Source organism: Labrus mixtus, chromosome 14 (assembly GCF_963584025.1).
Source record: "Labrus mixtus chromosome 14, fLabMix1.1, whole genome shotgun sequence".
NCBI classification, from domain to species: Eukaryota; Metazoa; Chordata; class Actinopteri; order Labriformes; family Labridae; genus Labrus; species Labrus mixtus.
The window spans coordinates 3,909,822-3,927,072 of NC_083625.1; the positions used below are offsets into that span (position 1 = coordinate 3,909,822).

The window sequence follows — 17,251 nt, forward strand, 5'->3', positions numbered from 1 at the left end:
GATATTTGACTGATGACGTTTGTGTACATAAATGCCTCGAAGGCAGCGCCCACGCTACTTGAACGTTTCACCGTGGAAAGAATTCACCTACATTGATTTAGCAACTTCCAAATGAGTGAAGGAAATTGCAAGGCATGGACTGAATGTGACAGATCATTTAATTGGAACTACGCTGCTAAGAGACCGAGGTATTGTTTCAAGTTTACTTCCTGTCGGCTACTAAAACTGTGCAACAGGGGATAAGCTTGGTTTCATTTTAGAAAATATTTAACCACAGTTTTTTTAAGGTGGTGGTGGGGGGGGGGGGGGTAATATCAAATGCACTCGACTCAAATGACTTTGAGAACTTTTTTTTTATTAAAGGTGGAGATGGTTCTGTTCCCAAAGAATAAAACATTTTATTGGTCATGTTTTTAAACATCAAAAAAAAAGATACTGAGTATTAAAAAAAAAAAAAGTCATGACATATTCCACCAACCTGACAAAGACTGTACATTTGTACATAGAAAGTAGCAAAACAGGCCTACCTATGAGGAGAAAAGCAGCTTCTTGCATATCTAAATGAAAAATGGGGCATTTCAGTTGGCTCCTGTTAAGAACACTGAACGGTTACATGAACGTGTGTGGACGCAAGTGGACATTTAAAATGCATTATAGCGGTGTAAAATAGAAAAAACAATGAGAGCAATCTAAAGAAATCGGGAGTAGGACAGGAAAACAGTCCTCAATAGTCTGACCTCAAAGTCAAACTGTCGTTCAGAATCAAAGGGATAAAGCCAACATAAGTGATTAACTAAGAAATGAAAGATTACAGCTAAGAACAGACGCAACAAAACCTGGAAGCTAATCTAGATCAGCAGAATTTGACTTAACAGTGAAAGAGTATGACTTCAACAAGGAACCCTTCTCACACATAAATACTCACTTCATTCATAAACTCCCGTTCACCACAGCTCATGTGATGACACGCATCGTCCTTTTACTGAGAGTTTTTTGTACGTGATCTGTGGACTCTTTGAAAGGGTTACATTTTCTGCTACTGCACTGGTGAATATTGATTTTGTTGCTTAAATTAGTATGAAACTGTGCTTACAGTGGATGGTCTGGTGTTCAGTGTTCATACAGGAAGTAGATCAGCCCTGGATTATAATAAAGATAACTTTACCGCAGGTGTCCAATTTGAACTATCTTTTTCATACCTTTATTTTAACCTTGTTGGTTGATTGTTAGCAGGTTTATTAAAAAGACCCAATTTGTATAAAACATGTTGGAGGGCTGCAGCTTCGGCTGAGCGATAACCATCCGACTCAGACTCACTCAATGAGCCATAATGGCGGAGTAGAGTAATATTTCCAGACAAAGCGGCTGCACGTGCAGATTTGCATATCCCAGACGACTGGGAGTGGCAGTTGTGAAACTTTTTAATTTGCAATTATCATTAAGTGGCAACAATTTGCTCCCAATGCAAAATAAAGCGTGTCATAAGTTGGTGAAGTTGGTCAGAGCATCTGTCTTTAATATCAGTGTAAAGAGAATGCTTGTAGTTCATAATAAATACACCTCAAACCCATCATGTGTAGCAACAAATACCTTCTTTTCTTTTCTTTGGCACCATCTGGTGGCGTTATGGAAAAAGACACTGTGACAGAAACTTTTGTTTTACATTCAGAAAAACAGAGTAACTTGAAAGATGTAATCATGGCAGAAAAATCTACATTTGTTTGGTTTTAAGTCATATAGTGAATAGTAATGGTTCTTGCTGTGATGAGATGTAGGTGAAGAATGTCACAATAAAAAAAATGAAGGGGCCGAAAGTGAAGAGTTTAGACTTACATAACCTTCAGCTGCATCAAAATCTGGACTTGACTATCTGTAAGTTTTACAGTGAATTCTGTCTAAGCTGTCGGACTGGAACACAGCCGATCTACGGGTTAATCATTGCTGAAACTTTGTGCATCTTCAAGTCTTTTTGTTGTGTGTATGTGTGTGTGTGTGTGTGTGTGTGTGTGTGTGTGTGTGTGTGTTGTATCTTTAATTGTGCTGCCCCTCCTTTGCTCACAGGGTGTTAGGAGAAGGGAGTATAAATACGAGTCAGGAGCATGCAGATCGCAGCGCTGATGCCGAGCAGGAAAACTGCAGGTGTGGATTTACCGCTGGAACTCACAGCTGTAGAAAAAAACCAAAAAACAGGAAAACATAAACTTGTTGTAAACCAGTGGTTAAAAGTGTGGTCTTTTTTCCATTTCCTGTTCTAACTTGGATGCAACACATCATTGAACAACTCTGCAGCAGTGTTAGCAACCATTTGTTTAAGTCGAGTACAAATGTTTCTTGCATCCATCACGGACTGATCTAGGGTAAAGGTTATCCTTCTTAAAATTCAGAAAGAGGCATAAACCTCAGTGCGTCATGTCAGTGTGTTGCTCTTACCCCTGCAGCTCTTCCCGTCTCGTTGCAGCATCCCGGTCACACAGCTGCAGATGGGTCCAGACATCTTACTGGAGCAGATCTGCTCACAGCCTCCGTTGCCCACCTCGCACCAGTCAGACTCTAAGAGGACATCACAGGTGAGTCATGAACACTTCTTTGTAAACTTACCTCAGTTGGATAACACTATTTGGCCTGCAGATTTCCAAGAACTACAGGAAACATGCAAGTTTGAGCAACAACTGTCCAGTCAAGAGGAGAGTTACTCTAAAGGGCAAAACAACTTAAAAAAGAGACCTTCCTTACCTCTCCTTCTTATGGGCCCCACGCTCAGTATGTGCTGTTTATGGTCGCTGTCCTCTGAGTACATCCTCCTCTTGTGTGGACAGTTCTGAATGCACAGTAAAAAAAAAAACATTAACTAACACAGCAGATGTCCGTCGTCGGCCTTTTTATTAAAAGGAAGATGAACTTTTTTTTCTCACCACTTTGCAGGCGTTTTTCTCTGAGTCACACAGCGAAACGTCGCAGTGGAGGTGGACCTCGTCGTAATCCCCGATGAACTTAAAGACGGTGACGTGGAAGCGGCAGGTGAGAGAGACTCCGTTTTCCGCCATGCCGATGGTGTTGTCCTTAATGTTCGGACACCTGGAGAAGGAGACAGTTAAATCAAGGAATGTTTTCATGTCACGTCATATTGTACTGTGTGTTGTGTTTGAAATCCTACCCTCTCTCTATGATGATGTAGCGGAGTCGGTCGCTGCTGTAGCGAGACGGCGTGGCCCAGCACATGTTCACTATGAGGATGAGCTGGTTTTCATCCGCTCCCTCCACAAACACCCCGACAAACAGGATGTCCCGCGTGCTGAGCACCACCTCCCCCTCCCTGTACGGATTCCGGTACGAGTTGTTCTTATAGAGCGCCATCTTGGTGATGAAGTTTCCCTCCTGGGTCGGCAAGGTGAGGTTTATCACACTGCAAGAGAAATTGCAGGGGTGGCATGAAGCATGTCGTGTGATTTTAAAGTCCACATATTCGTTCTAAAGCTAAATCTGTGTTGTCTCCATGTTCGCTCTCTGACCTGAGCATGGGCTTCAGGACCGTCTCCAGAGAAATCTTCAGGTCCAGTTCATACGCGCAGGAAAACTCCACGTTGATGGTCTTGTCTCTCGTGATGACGTTCCCGGTGTTGTTCACGCTCTCTATCCACACCGTGTTCTTGTACATGATGTGTGTGCTGTTGGACTGTCAGAGAGACGAAGGTACTTTTAAAACATCAACATTCAGTAAACAGAGAGAGGTGAGGTGTTCTTACAACAAGAGTTTGTAGAGAAAGGAAGATTTGGGAAATATGCACTGCAAAAACTCAAAATTTAACGGGTATTTATGTCTAATTTCTAGTAAAAAAAACCATCTCATTACACTTACTATAAGCAACATTCACCTGACAAGTCCAGATAAAGCTCTTCATTTAAGGTATCACATCTAAACTGCTCGTAATTAGTGAAAATCATCTCAAGAAACATTACCAGTAAACTTAGTCATTTTTTTAGTTTCTGGTTACTTTATTTGTACCTGTAGGTAGATTCATTTTACAACCAGTGAGATGGTGACATCCGTTATGATACATTATGACAAAACAGATGTAACATGAAACAACAAAATTTGAGAAAAAGAAAACTATTCATTTTATACTATTAGTATCGCCCCGCCCCCTCCTCCTTGCCATGTCCCAGACACTGAAGCTTCAGTGTTTATCCAGCTCTGCATGGGTCTGTAAACCTTTCTGTGTTCTAACCTCTCTCCATTTTTCAAAAGCATCTCCAATATTGATCCTAGTTTGAGCACGTTTCTGCTCGTGGAGCTTATTAGAAACATGCAGAGGCTTTTTAGGTCGGGTACAATCACTTCTATCTGAACCACTTCTCTTGACCCGCTTCCATCGCTGCAACACCTGTTGACCTGATAACTGCTCTCATATCTGACAAACCGAGGGGCGTCCAAAACGGCTGTGTGGGGGGTGCCTTAAAACCGCCTACCTTCTCTGGTCCAACAGAGCATTCAGGACCAGAATCTAAAGCTAGAAAGAGGACATACTGGCTGCTGTATTAGCATGTTTCCTAAATGTCTGATGACATTAAGGTCATGTAATGATTAAATTCAGTAGATATCTTACAGATTGCTCCTTTAAGGACAGGGGATATAAGCAACGGTACAGTACGTGGTTTGCACGGCACCTTTTTCCAGCTTTTTAAAAATGTGGCCGGGGGCTCCAGGCCCTACTTGTTCCATGAGTTTCTTCTGTAATTTCTGTTTATGAGCATCTTTTTTGGGTTGAAATAGCCTGTAGGTTAACTGTTTAATGTTTGTGTGGCATTCCTTTTTTAAAAAGGTTGCAGCTTTTCGTTCAGGAGGACATTACAAGATGCAGATCCAGTTGATTTACTGAGATTTTAAAAAAAAGTTAAAGGGATTCTGATGAAAAAGTTGAGTTTAAAGCTGTTCATCAAAGGGAAGCTGGAGTTGTTTAAATCAGGGCAATCCAGCAAGAAGTAAGAATACATATGAGTGCAGCCTGACCTGTACGATGGAGCCGCAGTGTCCCTTTGTGTTGTTGATGTGGAAGGAGATGAAGTCCTCTCCCTCGATGCCGGGGCAGTGCTCATCGTTGATCCTGACGTCCTCTCGCTCAAAGCCCAGCTGGAAGAGTTTACACTTTGAGATGGAAACCTCCATCTTAGCATGCTTACAGGTCACCTCCGCCTGGATTATATCATCATCACCTGCAAGATACAACCACAGGTACATGAATAACTAATCTTCATAAACTGAAGAGATTCTTGTGAAAAATGTGAATGTTAAATGTAAGTTATTGAGATATTTATGTATTTTAATGGTATTAATCAATATTTTTTGAGAGGTTTTTAGGTCTGAAATTAACACAACACCCAAAGAATCCAGTATCAGAAAATCTCTTCACAGTTAGAACGCTTCATTCAATACATTTCAACATGAACCTGGGCACAACCATGGAGCATAAAGAAACAGTAAAAACTAACTTATAAGTTGATGTCAGAGTTCTGCGATGATATAAAACACAGAGTCATTCCCTGTGAAGCGCTTACCATTGCTGGTGGGTAACTCGGGACAGCCACACAGGTCACCTCCGTTCTCCAGCTCACAGGTGAAGTTTGTGCAGATCTCTCCTGCACAGGGATCGTAGATCCATTCTGCTAAAGACAGGTCCACACACAATGTTAGCTGTCACACACAATGCTAGCTTACTTCAACAGGTATGATCAGCATGACGACTGACCAGCCAAGCTAAAACTGATGAAAAACATTACATAACATTTCAGCTGAAAGATTAACTTCCACTTGGGATGGGGAAGACACTCCCCACTAATTCAGCCTTGACTGTTACACTTCCAGTTTGAATGTCTTATGATAATGTCTCTTCTAATTGTAGGAGCCAACTTAATGTTATGTATTGTGTGTCAATGGTTTGGTTTACATGTTTATGTATTTAGTTTATTTGGAAACGAGATGGTGATAATAGATAATTGGGGTTAATTGTTCAGGTGGTATGGTCAGGTGTTTAAAGGGAACCAGTGGACAGGAAGTCAGTGGCATTGTGGGAACAAGTGGTTGGTACCGTACAGTCATAATCATACTCGTTAATGAACACTTCATCACTCAGCAACAGCACTGAACGATCTGGATTCATTAACATTTCAAATTATCATCATTATGGGAATTCTTTTTCTGCTTCACTATTTGCAATAAAAGCGAACGTCACCCAAAGTTATTTCCTTTTGAACATTTGTTTATGTTTGGATACACGTCAAGACCTTTCCATACACCTAGGCAAGTGACCAAAAGTTGGATTTGGACATTGGGACATAAGATTGTCACATCACTAAGTTTCTCTATTTGCTTTATAATGGCATCGTACTTGAGCATCTTTGTGTTTCTATAATGGGCCCAAAAGAAAATATCATTGTATGAAAGGTATTTATTTTTCTACTAGTGCCTCGTGGTGCCCTTACAGCAGTTCTCCTGGGTGATCCACTTGGTGGTGAGGGTCCCCAGGGAGCGGCAGGCCTCCGCGTAGGCCGCCAGCGAGCCACAGACCTGCGCTCTGTGGTGATTGTAGCAGCCGTCCAGGTAGCAGGACTGGTAGAAGGGCCGCGGATCCAGCAGGCCGTGACACGGCTGGAAGAAACCCTTCGGCTGGGTGAGCTTCTGGCAGGCGTCTTCACCTTGTAGGGCCGCCACCGCCGTGTTATCACAGGACTGGGCCAGAGCCACGTACTGGGTTTCATCACAGCTAACAGAGAAAGATCAAGTTTAAATTCAAAATGTAATTCATTTACCTGATGCTACTTTGGTTTTCATCATGCTAACACTCTACATACAGTACTGCTATGCTCCTAAAGAGACCATTAAATCATTTAAATACACACATTGGGGGTAATAATAGGAGACGTGGATCCAGCTGATGAGGCTGGCAGAGCCTCCCAATTTTGAGGAAGTGACAGCCATTGGTAATGGTACATAAAAATAAAGTGTTTACTTAAAAGCTTATCATCTTGTCATATATTCCACCATATCAGTAAGCCTTACCCACCTGTTCTGCATACCGTTGGTCTTCCAGCTCTGGGCGAGCTCCAGGGCGCTCACAGCCGGCTTGCCTCTGGAGGTGATGTAGTCGTCACTGGGGTCTCCGTTGTAGTTCCCGCAGAGGCCGCACACCTTGTTCTGAAGCCGCTGGCCCATTGTGATGCTCAGGGTGTTAAAGTGGTTGTACCGCACCTGGATGTCCTGTGGTGTGTCGATGACGATAAAACCCTCAGATGTGGACAGACGTGTCATCAGCCCGGTTACAAACGGTACTGATACTGGTGTACCATTGACCTGTGAAGATACAGGAGGACATAATTATGTAATTAAGAGGGGGGTAATAACGAGTAAAATCTATTGACATGTTCAAATGTACCATTATATTATAAGTACAAATCCCTAAACATTTCAAGATTAAGGGAATGGTTAATAAGCAAGTTAAATCAAATCAGTAACTACAGATAAAAACACCAAATACTTTGGTGGACTCAAATAGAAATGACAAGATGTCCCAACCCTTTCACACAAACTGCAAATTTAATGAAATATGTTATTTTATTGTTCTGATCCTTGTGTGGTGTCTTATGAACTACAGTGAATGTTATTACCAAATAGACACAATTTTGATGCGGGAGTGGAAGTACTGCTGTTTAAAAAGTATTGTAGTGGGGCACCAATAGCCTAGTGGTTATGACGTGAGCCCCTTGTTCAGAGGCAATAGTCCTCAGTGCAGTGGCCATGGGTTCAAATCTGACCTCAGCCCTTTTATGCATGTCATCCCCAACTCTCTCCTCCCAACATTTCCTGTCTCTCTTCAGCCGTCCTATCTAGTGAAGGCAAAAAAGCCCAGAAAATGTCTTAAAAAAAAAAAAAAGTACTGTTGCATCCCGGCTGGTTGGCTTGTTGGTTCAGCTGTCAGGTATTGTACCCAAGTTTACGTTTGTGTGATGTTATTAGGCTGTTGTGTTGAAAAGAACGTGTTATGCTGTGGTTAGAGTTTATGACATATAGTTATTTTCAATGTGGTTGGTTGAACCACAAGTATTGTTCGGCTGCACTGGCATTTATAAGCTGTAAAGACTGTTGTGAAAGTAAAAGTGTTATCTCTCCTTGGCAGATAAAAAGCCTTTTATACTAACAGTACTATAAACACAAATCCCTGCGTTGGACGATATGACAAACCATTGTGATTTACAATGTTATAAAGCTCCGGCACTGAAACAATTAACCAGCGGACTTTTTAAAGATGATCATATCAATAATGTCTGAGCTTATAAATGTTTGAAAACAAGTTATGACACGTGCCAGTGTTTATAATTGGAAAACTATTGTAATGTAAAAAACTTTATTCATATCATCAGTTCTGTTGTTGAAGGTTGGAGGTATTAAACATTAATCTAAGTCCAGCTTCATGATAACTCTGCCAAGAGTGGTACATGACAATACAAATATTTGATACAACTATCACTGTGGTTTTTGTCCTGAGATTTAAAAACAGAAAAGTTGTTTTTTGGGCTTAAACATATGTCCCTATCACCATGGGCAGAAATGTAGATTTGGGTGTCATCTGCATAACAAGATTTTTTTTTTTTAAGCACAACCTTTCAAATGAGGGGTATTATTTAACAGAAAGACAGGAAGCAGCCCAGAGCAAAGACTGTGACGGTCTGAGATGGAGCTCTAATTGCTCTGTGTTCTTGTGAAAATGACCTTAACTACTTGAATTCATTAACACTGATAGGCAGTTCAGAAAAATATGACCGTGAATGGCCCCCTCAGATAAAGCCAATAAAGACTCAATGAGAGCCAAAGCTAAAGGCAATCAGCAAATCATTAACTACCTCTGTGAGTTCACTGAGTGGAATAAAATGGCCCCAAGTCTGAAATAGAGGAGCTCGACCAGGCTATTAGAGGTAATTGGTAATTTGGACCACAAGAACTCATCCAAGTATTCTGGCGAGAAGAGGGAATTTTAAACCTGATCTGTTTGTTGAGTTTTTTGAAGAAAGGAATCTTTGACCAAAACAGAACAAAGCCAGAGGGAAGTACATCAATTATATACAAAAATAAAGTCCTAATATAAAGGAGTGTTAGGGTCACATTTAGAGGGAAAAAAATCTGAGATTTCAAGATTAAAGTCCTAATTTTAGGATCTATTCCTTATTTAAAGCAATAATTAGAAGTAATGAAATGTGAGATGCAGGAATGCTTTAAAGGATAAAAACTAAATCAAATCAATAAAAATCAATCGAATCAATAAAAGTTAAAAGACATTAAAGACTTTAAAATTGTATTTCAGGGCACAAATAAACAATTCAAGCTGTTTGATAAGCTAATGACCATGTGATTGAAAGATGTTACAAAACTGGTTTTACACTTTTTACCAGTTTAGGGGTTTGTACTGTCACACTCCACTCACCTTGACAGTGTTACCAGAGATGAGTATATTCTCCTCATTGATGTAAAGGTAGACATGAGAGATGGTGGTGAGGTTTGGTGTGCTCCACTTGTCAAAGTTGGCGATCAGCTGGAAGGAGAGGTCAGGCAGCTTGTGACAGTTAGTGGACAAGACGAAGGAGCAGGAGGCCGGGAGGCGCAGCGATGCCCCGTCAAAGGTCCTGAAAACTCCACCGCCAGAAGCCACGCAGTGCTGGGACCGCCGTGCAAAGCAGCCCCTTACTCCGTACCGCAGCATGCACTCCTCCTCTGCTTTACAACGGCGAGGGTCACACTGGACCAGGTTTCGTCCGATGCACTGGCAGCGTTTGGTGCAGTCACTGTTCCAAAACAGCTGTTTGGGCTGAAACAAAGGAGGTTCCTGTTAAAATCAGGGCTGAAGACTGTATTCATGATTAGTTGATTGAACTATATAGATGCTTTATAGATTACTTTTTTTTTTTTTTAATTGGTTTTGGCCTTCCATATAATTTATATACTTAACTGGTAATAAATGTCAATAAATGAGACAGACAATGTAAGAAATACAAAACAATATGTCTGGCAATAATTTTAAAGCTAAAAAAAAACAAGCAAAAATCCACACCAGATTTGTTCTGGTGTAATTCCAGCCTGATTTTGTAGGTTAAAGATGTTGTATTCACTATTATGTGTTGTTGACGGGCCAATTGGAACTATAGTAGAAAAGCCAGGCTGCATAGTTCACCAAGTTTATTCCATGGAGTGCTGGATGTGAGACTGACCTCATAGTACTTGCCATCAGTGTAGCAGCCACAGTTTTGTGGCAGGATGCAGCTCTTGCCGTTGAGCACGAAGCCCAGGTCGCACTGGCAGCCCTCCACACAGTCCTGGCTGCAGTCCCTCTGTCCGCGGGCGGGGGCGCATTGTGGCGGGCAAACTGATACACAACTGGAGTAGTGGCTGTTAGGTGGGCAGCTCTGGACTGGGAGACGGCAGGTTGGCAAAGGTTTTTGATTATTAAGGGTTGTTCTGACCGTATTGAACACGTTTGACATTTTCCTGAATAAACGTGTGTCAGGGGTAAATAATTGTGGACAAGAGTTGGTTGGAGTGGAGTTGTTTGTCCACACAAAAGGCCTGCTCTGCAGCAAAGAATAAATATTAAATCTATTTAATACTTGTGTTAAATCCAAGGCTCGTTAGCCTAGCTTAGCATAGAGATTTACAGCATTGGAAACTAACTTCCCCAAAGCTTTAAATGTCTGTCAGAGTTATGTGACTTTTTGTTGATAGACATTAGCTGTGCACTTTTTACTGGATCTACTTCCAACTGAAGAAATAGTCCCTAAAAATAAGGTGTTGATGGTGTTTTCTCTCGATTAATTGGAGAAACAAGGATATTCTTCCTGCAAAGAGATGTTGCTGATATATTTTTTTAAAGAAAGAAATCTTAAAGGAGTCAACTACAATGTAACCCTGAGGAGGCAGATATCTTAAAAAATCAACAGAAAGCAGAGTAGATAAACATACATCTAAGAAAACATGTTTTTTTTTATGTAATAAAAGAGGCAAGACTTTAATCACTGTTCACCCTGGATGTAAATCGTGAACTTAAGGTGAGCTCAGACTTGCACTCACCACACGGTGTGTCACTCCTCCAGCCGGTAACAGGCACTCCTTGGGTCTGACATGTGCTGGCATATATCTGCAGCCAGTTACAGATTGTATCCTGAGCTCCCTGGTCCAAACAGGTGTCTTGCAGGCAGCTCTGATAAAAGAACGCTGGGGCCACCTTGCTGTGGCAACGTGCAAACACACCGGCTCGATCCACAATCAGCCCGCACAGCATCACCGCCTCGGGCTCCACAAACACATACAGTCCATCTCCAATGTGGAATCGCATGCCAGTGTTCACCTCGTTCGCCCCGTTGTCCTCGTCCATGTTCGTGTTGGCGTCGGCCACCATTAGAGGGGCGTCGTTTAAATCGCTTTTGTCTCCGAGGCCGCAGCGGGGGCAGGAGTCTCCACAGCCCACCTGGCAGAAGGTGTCCCGCTCTGCCCAGGTCATGCCCCAGTCAGTGGTGGTAAAAGTGGGTGGGGATAAGGACATGCCTTGGCACATACCACAGCAGGTGTTGTAGAGGTCACGGGGCAAAGTCAACAGGAGCAGAGTGTTCCAGTCGAAGGCCACCTTTAGGCCAAAATCTGTCTCCAGGATGAGCTGCATGCCCAAGGTGAAGACGTGGATTTTTCCTGGACCCAGCTTCAGAGGAAGGTACAAACGCTCCTTATTCACCTGAGTGAAGAGAAATTCATTAAATATGTTTTTTAGCTTTAACACTATTAACTGTTACACACACATTCCTACAGAGGCAATTTTAACACCAGGTCAAAGTTTCTAATCAAACTGAGCTGTGTGTTTCCAAAGTATGAGGGGGAAACCCCCTGAATGAATGGATAGCACTAAGACTCACTGAAAGAGCTTCTATGAGTTTCTCATATAATCTAATTGTATAAGAGAGAACGAGACAGAAACAGAAGGGAATGAAAATGTGTGTGAGGTGGGTTATGTGTCACTTCTGTTCCTCCTCAGATCTTTTAGTTGGTTTGTGAACCCGGTCCAAATGTCGCTCAGGGTCGGGGTTTTGTCCGAGCCAAATCCAGCCTGATAAAAGATGCCCATTGAAATTAGATCCACCTTAAGCCAATCAAAGAGGAATTCACCCTCAGCCTGGATATTCTATCGGCTTGATTAGAAATAGTATGTCCTCACAAATACAACAACCATGACCTTCTTGGGACATGCATAAAAGTGGAGGAGAGATATAACATTCTTATAACGAGCAAGCGCAACAGGAGCAGGCTACCAGGATCTAAACCTAGCAGCCTGCTCCCCTTAAGAAGTCTGAGCTAGGTGGTGATTAAACAACATTTATGAAAGAGAGAGAGAAATCCAACTCCCTTAAATTTAAAGCAATAAGACACTAACTTATTTTCATACGGACATTTAGGTAGCGTCATGATCTCTATCAATGACCTTTGCTGCTTGTTGTATGATCTGATTGGTGGTTTTATATCTGTGCAAGTCTGATTGCATTGGTTGGACAAAATAAACAATCTTCGTAGTCCAACAACTGATTGAGTGAAATACAATAGGTTGGTGCATTTCATTGTGTTCAAGCTTATCAACTGATAATGAATTGCATCACTTTTGCCCTGCTAAGAAACAAGGTAAAGTGGAAGATGTCTTTCACAACCATCGTAGACTGATAATTCAAGCATTACGGTGAAAGGGACATTTGGGTTGCCACTGATGTACATATGTTCGATCTTTAACTTCTTGTTATTTTTGATAATTATATTCCTGTTTCTTGAGCTGTTGTAACAAAAAAAATTCCCCCATGGGGGATCAATAAAGTTTATCTTTATCTTTATGAAGGATAAAAAGAATGAGGAGGGTTGTAAGTTTGTGTCATGAGCTGAGAGTGAGGTACCTCTGTTGTAGGCTAAAGGCTAAAGTTAGCTACAGCTGGCAGGCAGCTGCTAGCTACCACAATACCACAGTTTACAAAGTACTTAAAGATTCATTTTCATTACCAAAAGGTTTTCCACTGAGGCAATGTGATACTCCTCTACTGATTGCTTTTGTGTTGGTTATGATTTGGGTAACTCTTTTTAGGAGGTGTTATTGTTTTTATGCATTTTTTTGTTTTCATCAGTATTACAGGGATTTGATTGTGCTTGAATTGCACATTAAATGTGTCTTCCGATTATATTCCTGCAATAGTTTAATCAGGGTTTTTTATATTTGTTGCATCAAAATAATAAACACATACTTCTTAGGTCTTATGTTCTTAGTTTACAATCATGCATCTTGATTTTATTGTCAAGCTCTCACCGTGACAGTGTTCTTGTAGCTTCGAGACACTTCGATCTCAAACTCGTATACCTCCAGGACAAAACCCCTCACCCAAATTGCCTGCCCCGTGTCCCTCTCCTCATTACGAGCTGCCAGTTTAAATTGAGGAAAGGTTCCACTGATGGTTGTGGAGTCCCTGCTTTCTCTCCCACAGTTGGTTGTAGCCATCCTAAGAGTGCAAGAGCTCTGCAGCTCAAATGGTACACCAGCAAATGGCAGAAAATGCCCGTAACCAGCTGCCACACACAGGGCCTCGGTGCGCGGCTGGCAGAAATATAGGCCGTCGTTCTCCTGACAGTACTCCTCAGAGTGACAGGGTGCGAGCTGACAGTACACACTATTGTCAGAGCCGTTACAGTAGCAGCGCTCCTGGCACTCCCAATCCGTCCAGAAAGTCTGATTAGTGGCCAACTGGCGCCCGTGGCTGCTGCAGCCACAGTCACTGCGTGCCACACACTGGCCATCGCGCAGTGCAAACCCTTCCTCACACTGACAGCCTTCCTGACATGGCAAGGGACATGGCTCTTCAGGTTCATCCAAGTTGGCACAGGTCAGAGGGCAGGCACTGGTGCACTCATCAAAGTGACTGTTCTCTGGACATGGAAGAGCTGAGAGAGAAAAACATGGTGAGATACAGAAAGAAAGAAGCAAAAACTACAGCCAAATTCACAACAACATTTGTTTCTGTCAGATGAATGGGAGTCCCATTGGGGACAGTAAGTATAAATCTCCGATGTCTCAAACACTCCAACAGCATTACCCAACCCTAATAGTCCCCATTATGGCCACTCTTTTTCATGTAAAAATATTTGTTTTTTACAAATATGTAATTTGTTTTAATGAATTCAACCCCACCACGGCTACTGAATCGCAATTCCCTTAGGACAATACTGATAACGAGCCCCTCAGTTTGCAAACATGGTTGTTAATACAATTTGATTTACTGTTTTGAGTCCAAGCTTAGCCAAGCAAAGGAACACATTTTCAAATCCACTTTCCAAGCCTCAAAGGATTGAGTGATAAAACAGGTGTCCTATTTGATATATCATCAAATTAGAATTTGACATTAGTACAAACACACTGGTGCAGTGTTTCAAAGAAAGAACACCAGTAGATTGTTTCTACAGCATACTTTGAAATTTGTCTAACTTATGTGTGACCAATTACCTCATCATCTGCCCTGCCACACTGCATTTTAATAATTGTTGGAATAGAACCATAATCATTGGTATTAGTTCCACTTTATTTTCTCAACAAGTCAAAATAGCTCCTGTGATTACAGTCAATGGCTTCTATATATTGGAGGAGAACAAAAGGAGAACAATGTAATAAGAGTGATTTGATGTTAATCATTGTTTCAAGATAGCCACATCAAAAAAATTATATGTTAGGCTGAATTAAGCGGGGTTTTTTTGCTTTAAAGAGGAAAGATTTAGAAACCACAGCGGTAGAGGAAATTTAAAAAGTAGAAGGAAGTAGAGGGAAAATTTTCAGCCACATTTTTCATTTTTTGATGTTGTGTTGTATACAAGCTTTGTCACTGTAAGTCACAATCATGACATCATTTGAAGACATGTCTTTTTTTTGGCTAGCTTAGCTAGTTAAGCTTCTTAATTATGATTAGGAAACAGATACATTCTGATCATTGAGTTTAATGCCCAACAACCCAAATATCAGCCTGTTCCTTTTTAGTATAGGTATATCTACTCACGGCAGTTAGCGGCACTCCTCCAGGAGGCTAGACCCACTTGAGCATCCTGACATGCGCTGGCATAAGCCTGCAGTGAAGAACACAAGGCTGAACGATTCCCTTGCTTCACACACATGTTATATAAGCAGTTCCTGAAGAACGGTGAGGGGTTGACCACTGCATGACAGGCCAGAAATGAACTATTCCCAGGGTCATTAATGTTCCCACACATCCAAGGACTCTGATAGAGACGCAAGTCTGTGCACATTCGATACAGGTCGTCACAGTCACCATTACAGGTAAGGTCATCGGCAATGGCCCGCCAGCCATCTGTGAACTGCTCAGTAGACTCCGCCAGGCGTCCATTTGGAAGGCGGAGGTCATCAGTGGAGTTGCTATTGAAGACGCCACATAGACCACAAGTAACATTGTAGAAGATGGTGGAGAGGGAGATGTTTACAAATCCCTGGCGTGTGTAGTGGACACGAAGCAGACCATGGGACTCCACCACTGTAGCATTACCTGGTGCTCTGTAGATCATCATAGTCTCCAATGGATGAACATATGGGAGCGCAACTAGTTCTCCATTCACCTGGAACACAAATAGTTATCACAGTAACTGGTATCCAGCAGCTGAAAAAATACAACAAAAAGTAAAAAAAAAATACTGACCTTTACTGTATCAAAATCTAACCCTCCCATCTGTGCTTCCATGTTAGCAACTGTTACTACAACAGGCCTTTTCCAAGCAGGTCCTTTGTTCACTAGTCGCCTGCCTATCTTAACCTCCACCATTGAACCATTGGCTGGTACTGCAGCACACAGTTTCAACAGGTAGTATGAGCTGTCATCCGGGAACAGCAGGAAGGTGCCATCAAAGGAGGATGTTACAGAGTTTTGGGTGATTGAGCACACTCCCTCCCTTCGAGGGTAGCAACCAAGTAAGCCAACCTCTGCTACACACACCTCACCGTCCTTACAAGACTCATTGAAACAGGTGACTTCTCCAGCGGGTCCACAGGTGCAGCGGAGAGTGCATTCACCTTCTTCACCACTGGGGCCTGCCCAGAAAGTGTTATTGAGGGGGTAATAGAGGCCGTTATGTTCACAGCCACAGTCTTCACGCTGTACACAACGGCTGCCGCTTAGAACGTAGCCTTGGTCACACTGGCATCCCTCAGTGCAAGGGTGAGCACAATACAAGGGGGCAGTCAGGTCTGAGCACGAGGCTGGGCAGGCACTTGTGCACACTTGGTAATTGCTGAACTCGGGGCATGACAAAGCTAGGAGACAGTAAGAGAAAAAAATTACAAAAAATTACATACAAAATAAACATGAAGCTTATGTGTAAACTTTATCCAACGGAATCTCACCACAGAAGGTGCGAGATCTCCAGGGTCGTATTGTGACACCAATAGCTTGGCAGGCCAAAGCGTAAGCCTGAATGGCTTGGCAGAGTGTTGTGATATTATCCCTGTTGTTGCACATGTCGTATACACAGCTGTACACAAAGGCTGTCGGGTCCACCACAGCTCTGCAGTCCCTAAAAGGTCCGTCGGTTTTGTTGATGAGCCCACAGTAGTCTGAGCGAAAGTAGAAAGCTTCTGTAGTAGGGTCACACATGCTGCAGTTCTGAGCACAACCATCTGTACACCTCCAGTCTGTGTCTTCTGCCCTCCAGCCGCCCCCTAATTCCACAACACTTTCTGCCAAAGAGCCATCAGGAAGAACAGGGTCATCAGCCGGGTCATCGTTGTAGTTACCACAAAGGCCACAGGTATTGTTGAAGTAAGAGCTGGGTAGGGAGATGGATGCATAGTGTTGGCCATCATAGGATACCAAGAGTCCAAAGTCGGTTTCTAATGCAACTGCAAGCCCAGACTGGTATACCCTAATAGCGCCAAGTTGGAGCTGGACCGGCAAGGTCTTCATCAAGCCATCCACCTAGACAGAAGAACAGAGAAAACATTAGAAAAAGAACAATGTACAATGGTAGGAAACCAAGTCAGATTCTATTTAGATTCTATTTAATCATATGTAATTTGGGGTTCAGTTTCTGGTGCAGGACACCAAGACAGTGCTTTACACAAACAAAAACCAGAAAAACAACAGGGATAGTCTCCTGTTGTGAGGTGCATGTTTGAACAAGCAGCTCAGGACAATTTTAGGGACA

General features: G+C 42.4%; 1 protein-coding gene across 1 annotated transcript in view; it reads right to left on the reverse strand.

The window, feature by feature from the left end:
• Positions 1-1,977: 1,977 nt before the first annotated feature.
• tecta (tectorin alpha) overlaps positions 1,978-17,251 on the reverse strand; it is a 46,233-nt gene continuing 30,959 nt past the window's right edge. The window contains exons 16-34 of the mRNA XM_061056395.1: positions 16,452-17,022; positions 16,413-16,418; positions 15,751-16,361; positions 15,100-15,670; positions 13,368-13,996; positions 11,474-11,765; positions 11,108-11,353; positions 10,252-10,451; positions 9,471-9,851; positions 7,059-7,345; positions 6,478-6,758; positions 5,554-5,661; positions 5,009-5,211; positions 3,510-3,673; positions 3,155-3,403; positions 2,913-3,075; positions 2,734-2,818; positions 2,431-2,550; positions 1,978-2,166 (exon numbers count right to left, since the gene is read on the reverse strand). Coding sequence (XP_060912378.1) covers positions 2,066-2,166; positions 2,431-2,550; positions 2,734-2,818; positions 2,913-3,075; positions 3,155-3,403; positions 3,510-3,673; positions 5,009-5,211; positions 5,554-5,661; positions 6,478-6,758; positions 7,059-7,345; positions 9,471-9,851; positions 10,252-10,451; positions 11,108-11,353; positions 11,474-11,765; positions 13,368-13,996; positions 15,100-15,670; positions 15,751-16,361; positions 16,413-16,418; positions 16,452-17,022 — 5,268 coding nt within the window. The 3' untranslated portion in view covers positions 1,978-2,065. The remainder of the gene's footprint in view (positions 2,167-2,430; positions 2,551-2,733; positions 2,819-2,912; positions 3,076-3,154; positions 3,404-3,509; positions 3,674-5,008; positions 5,212-5,553; positions 5,662-6,477; positions 6,759-7,058; positions 7,346-9,470; positions 9,852-10,251; positions 10,452-11,107; positions 11,354-11,473; positions 11,766-13,367; positions 13,997-15,099; positions 15,671-15,750; positions 16,362-16,412; positions 16,419-16,451; positions 17,023-17,251) is intronic.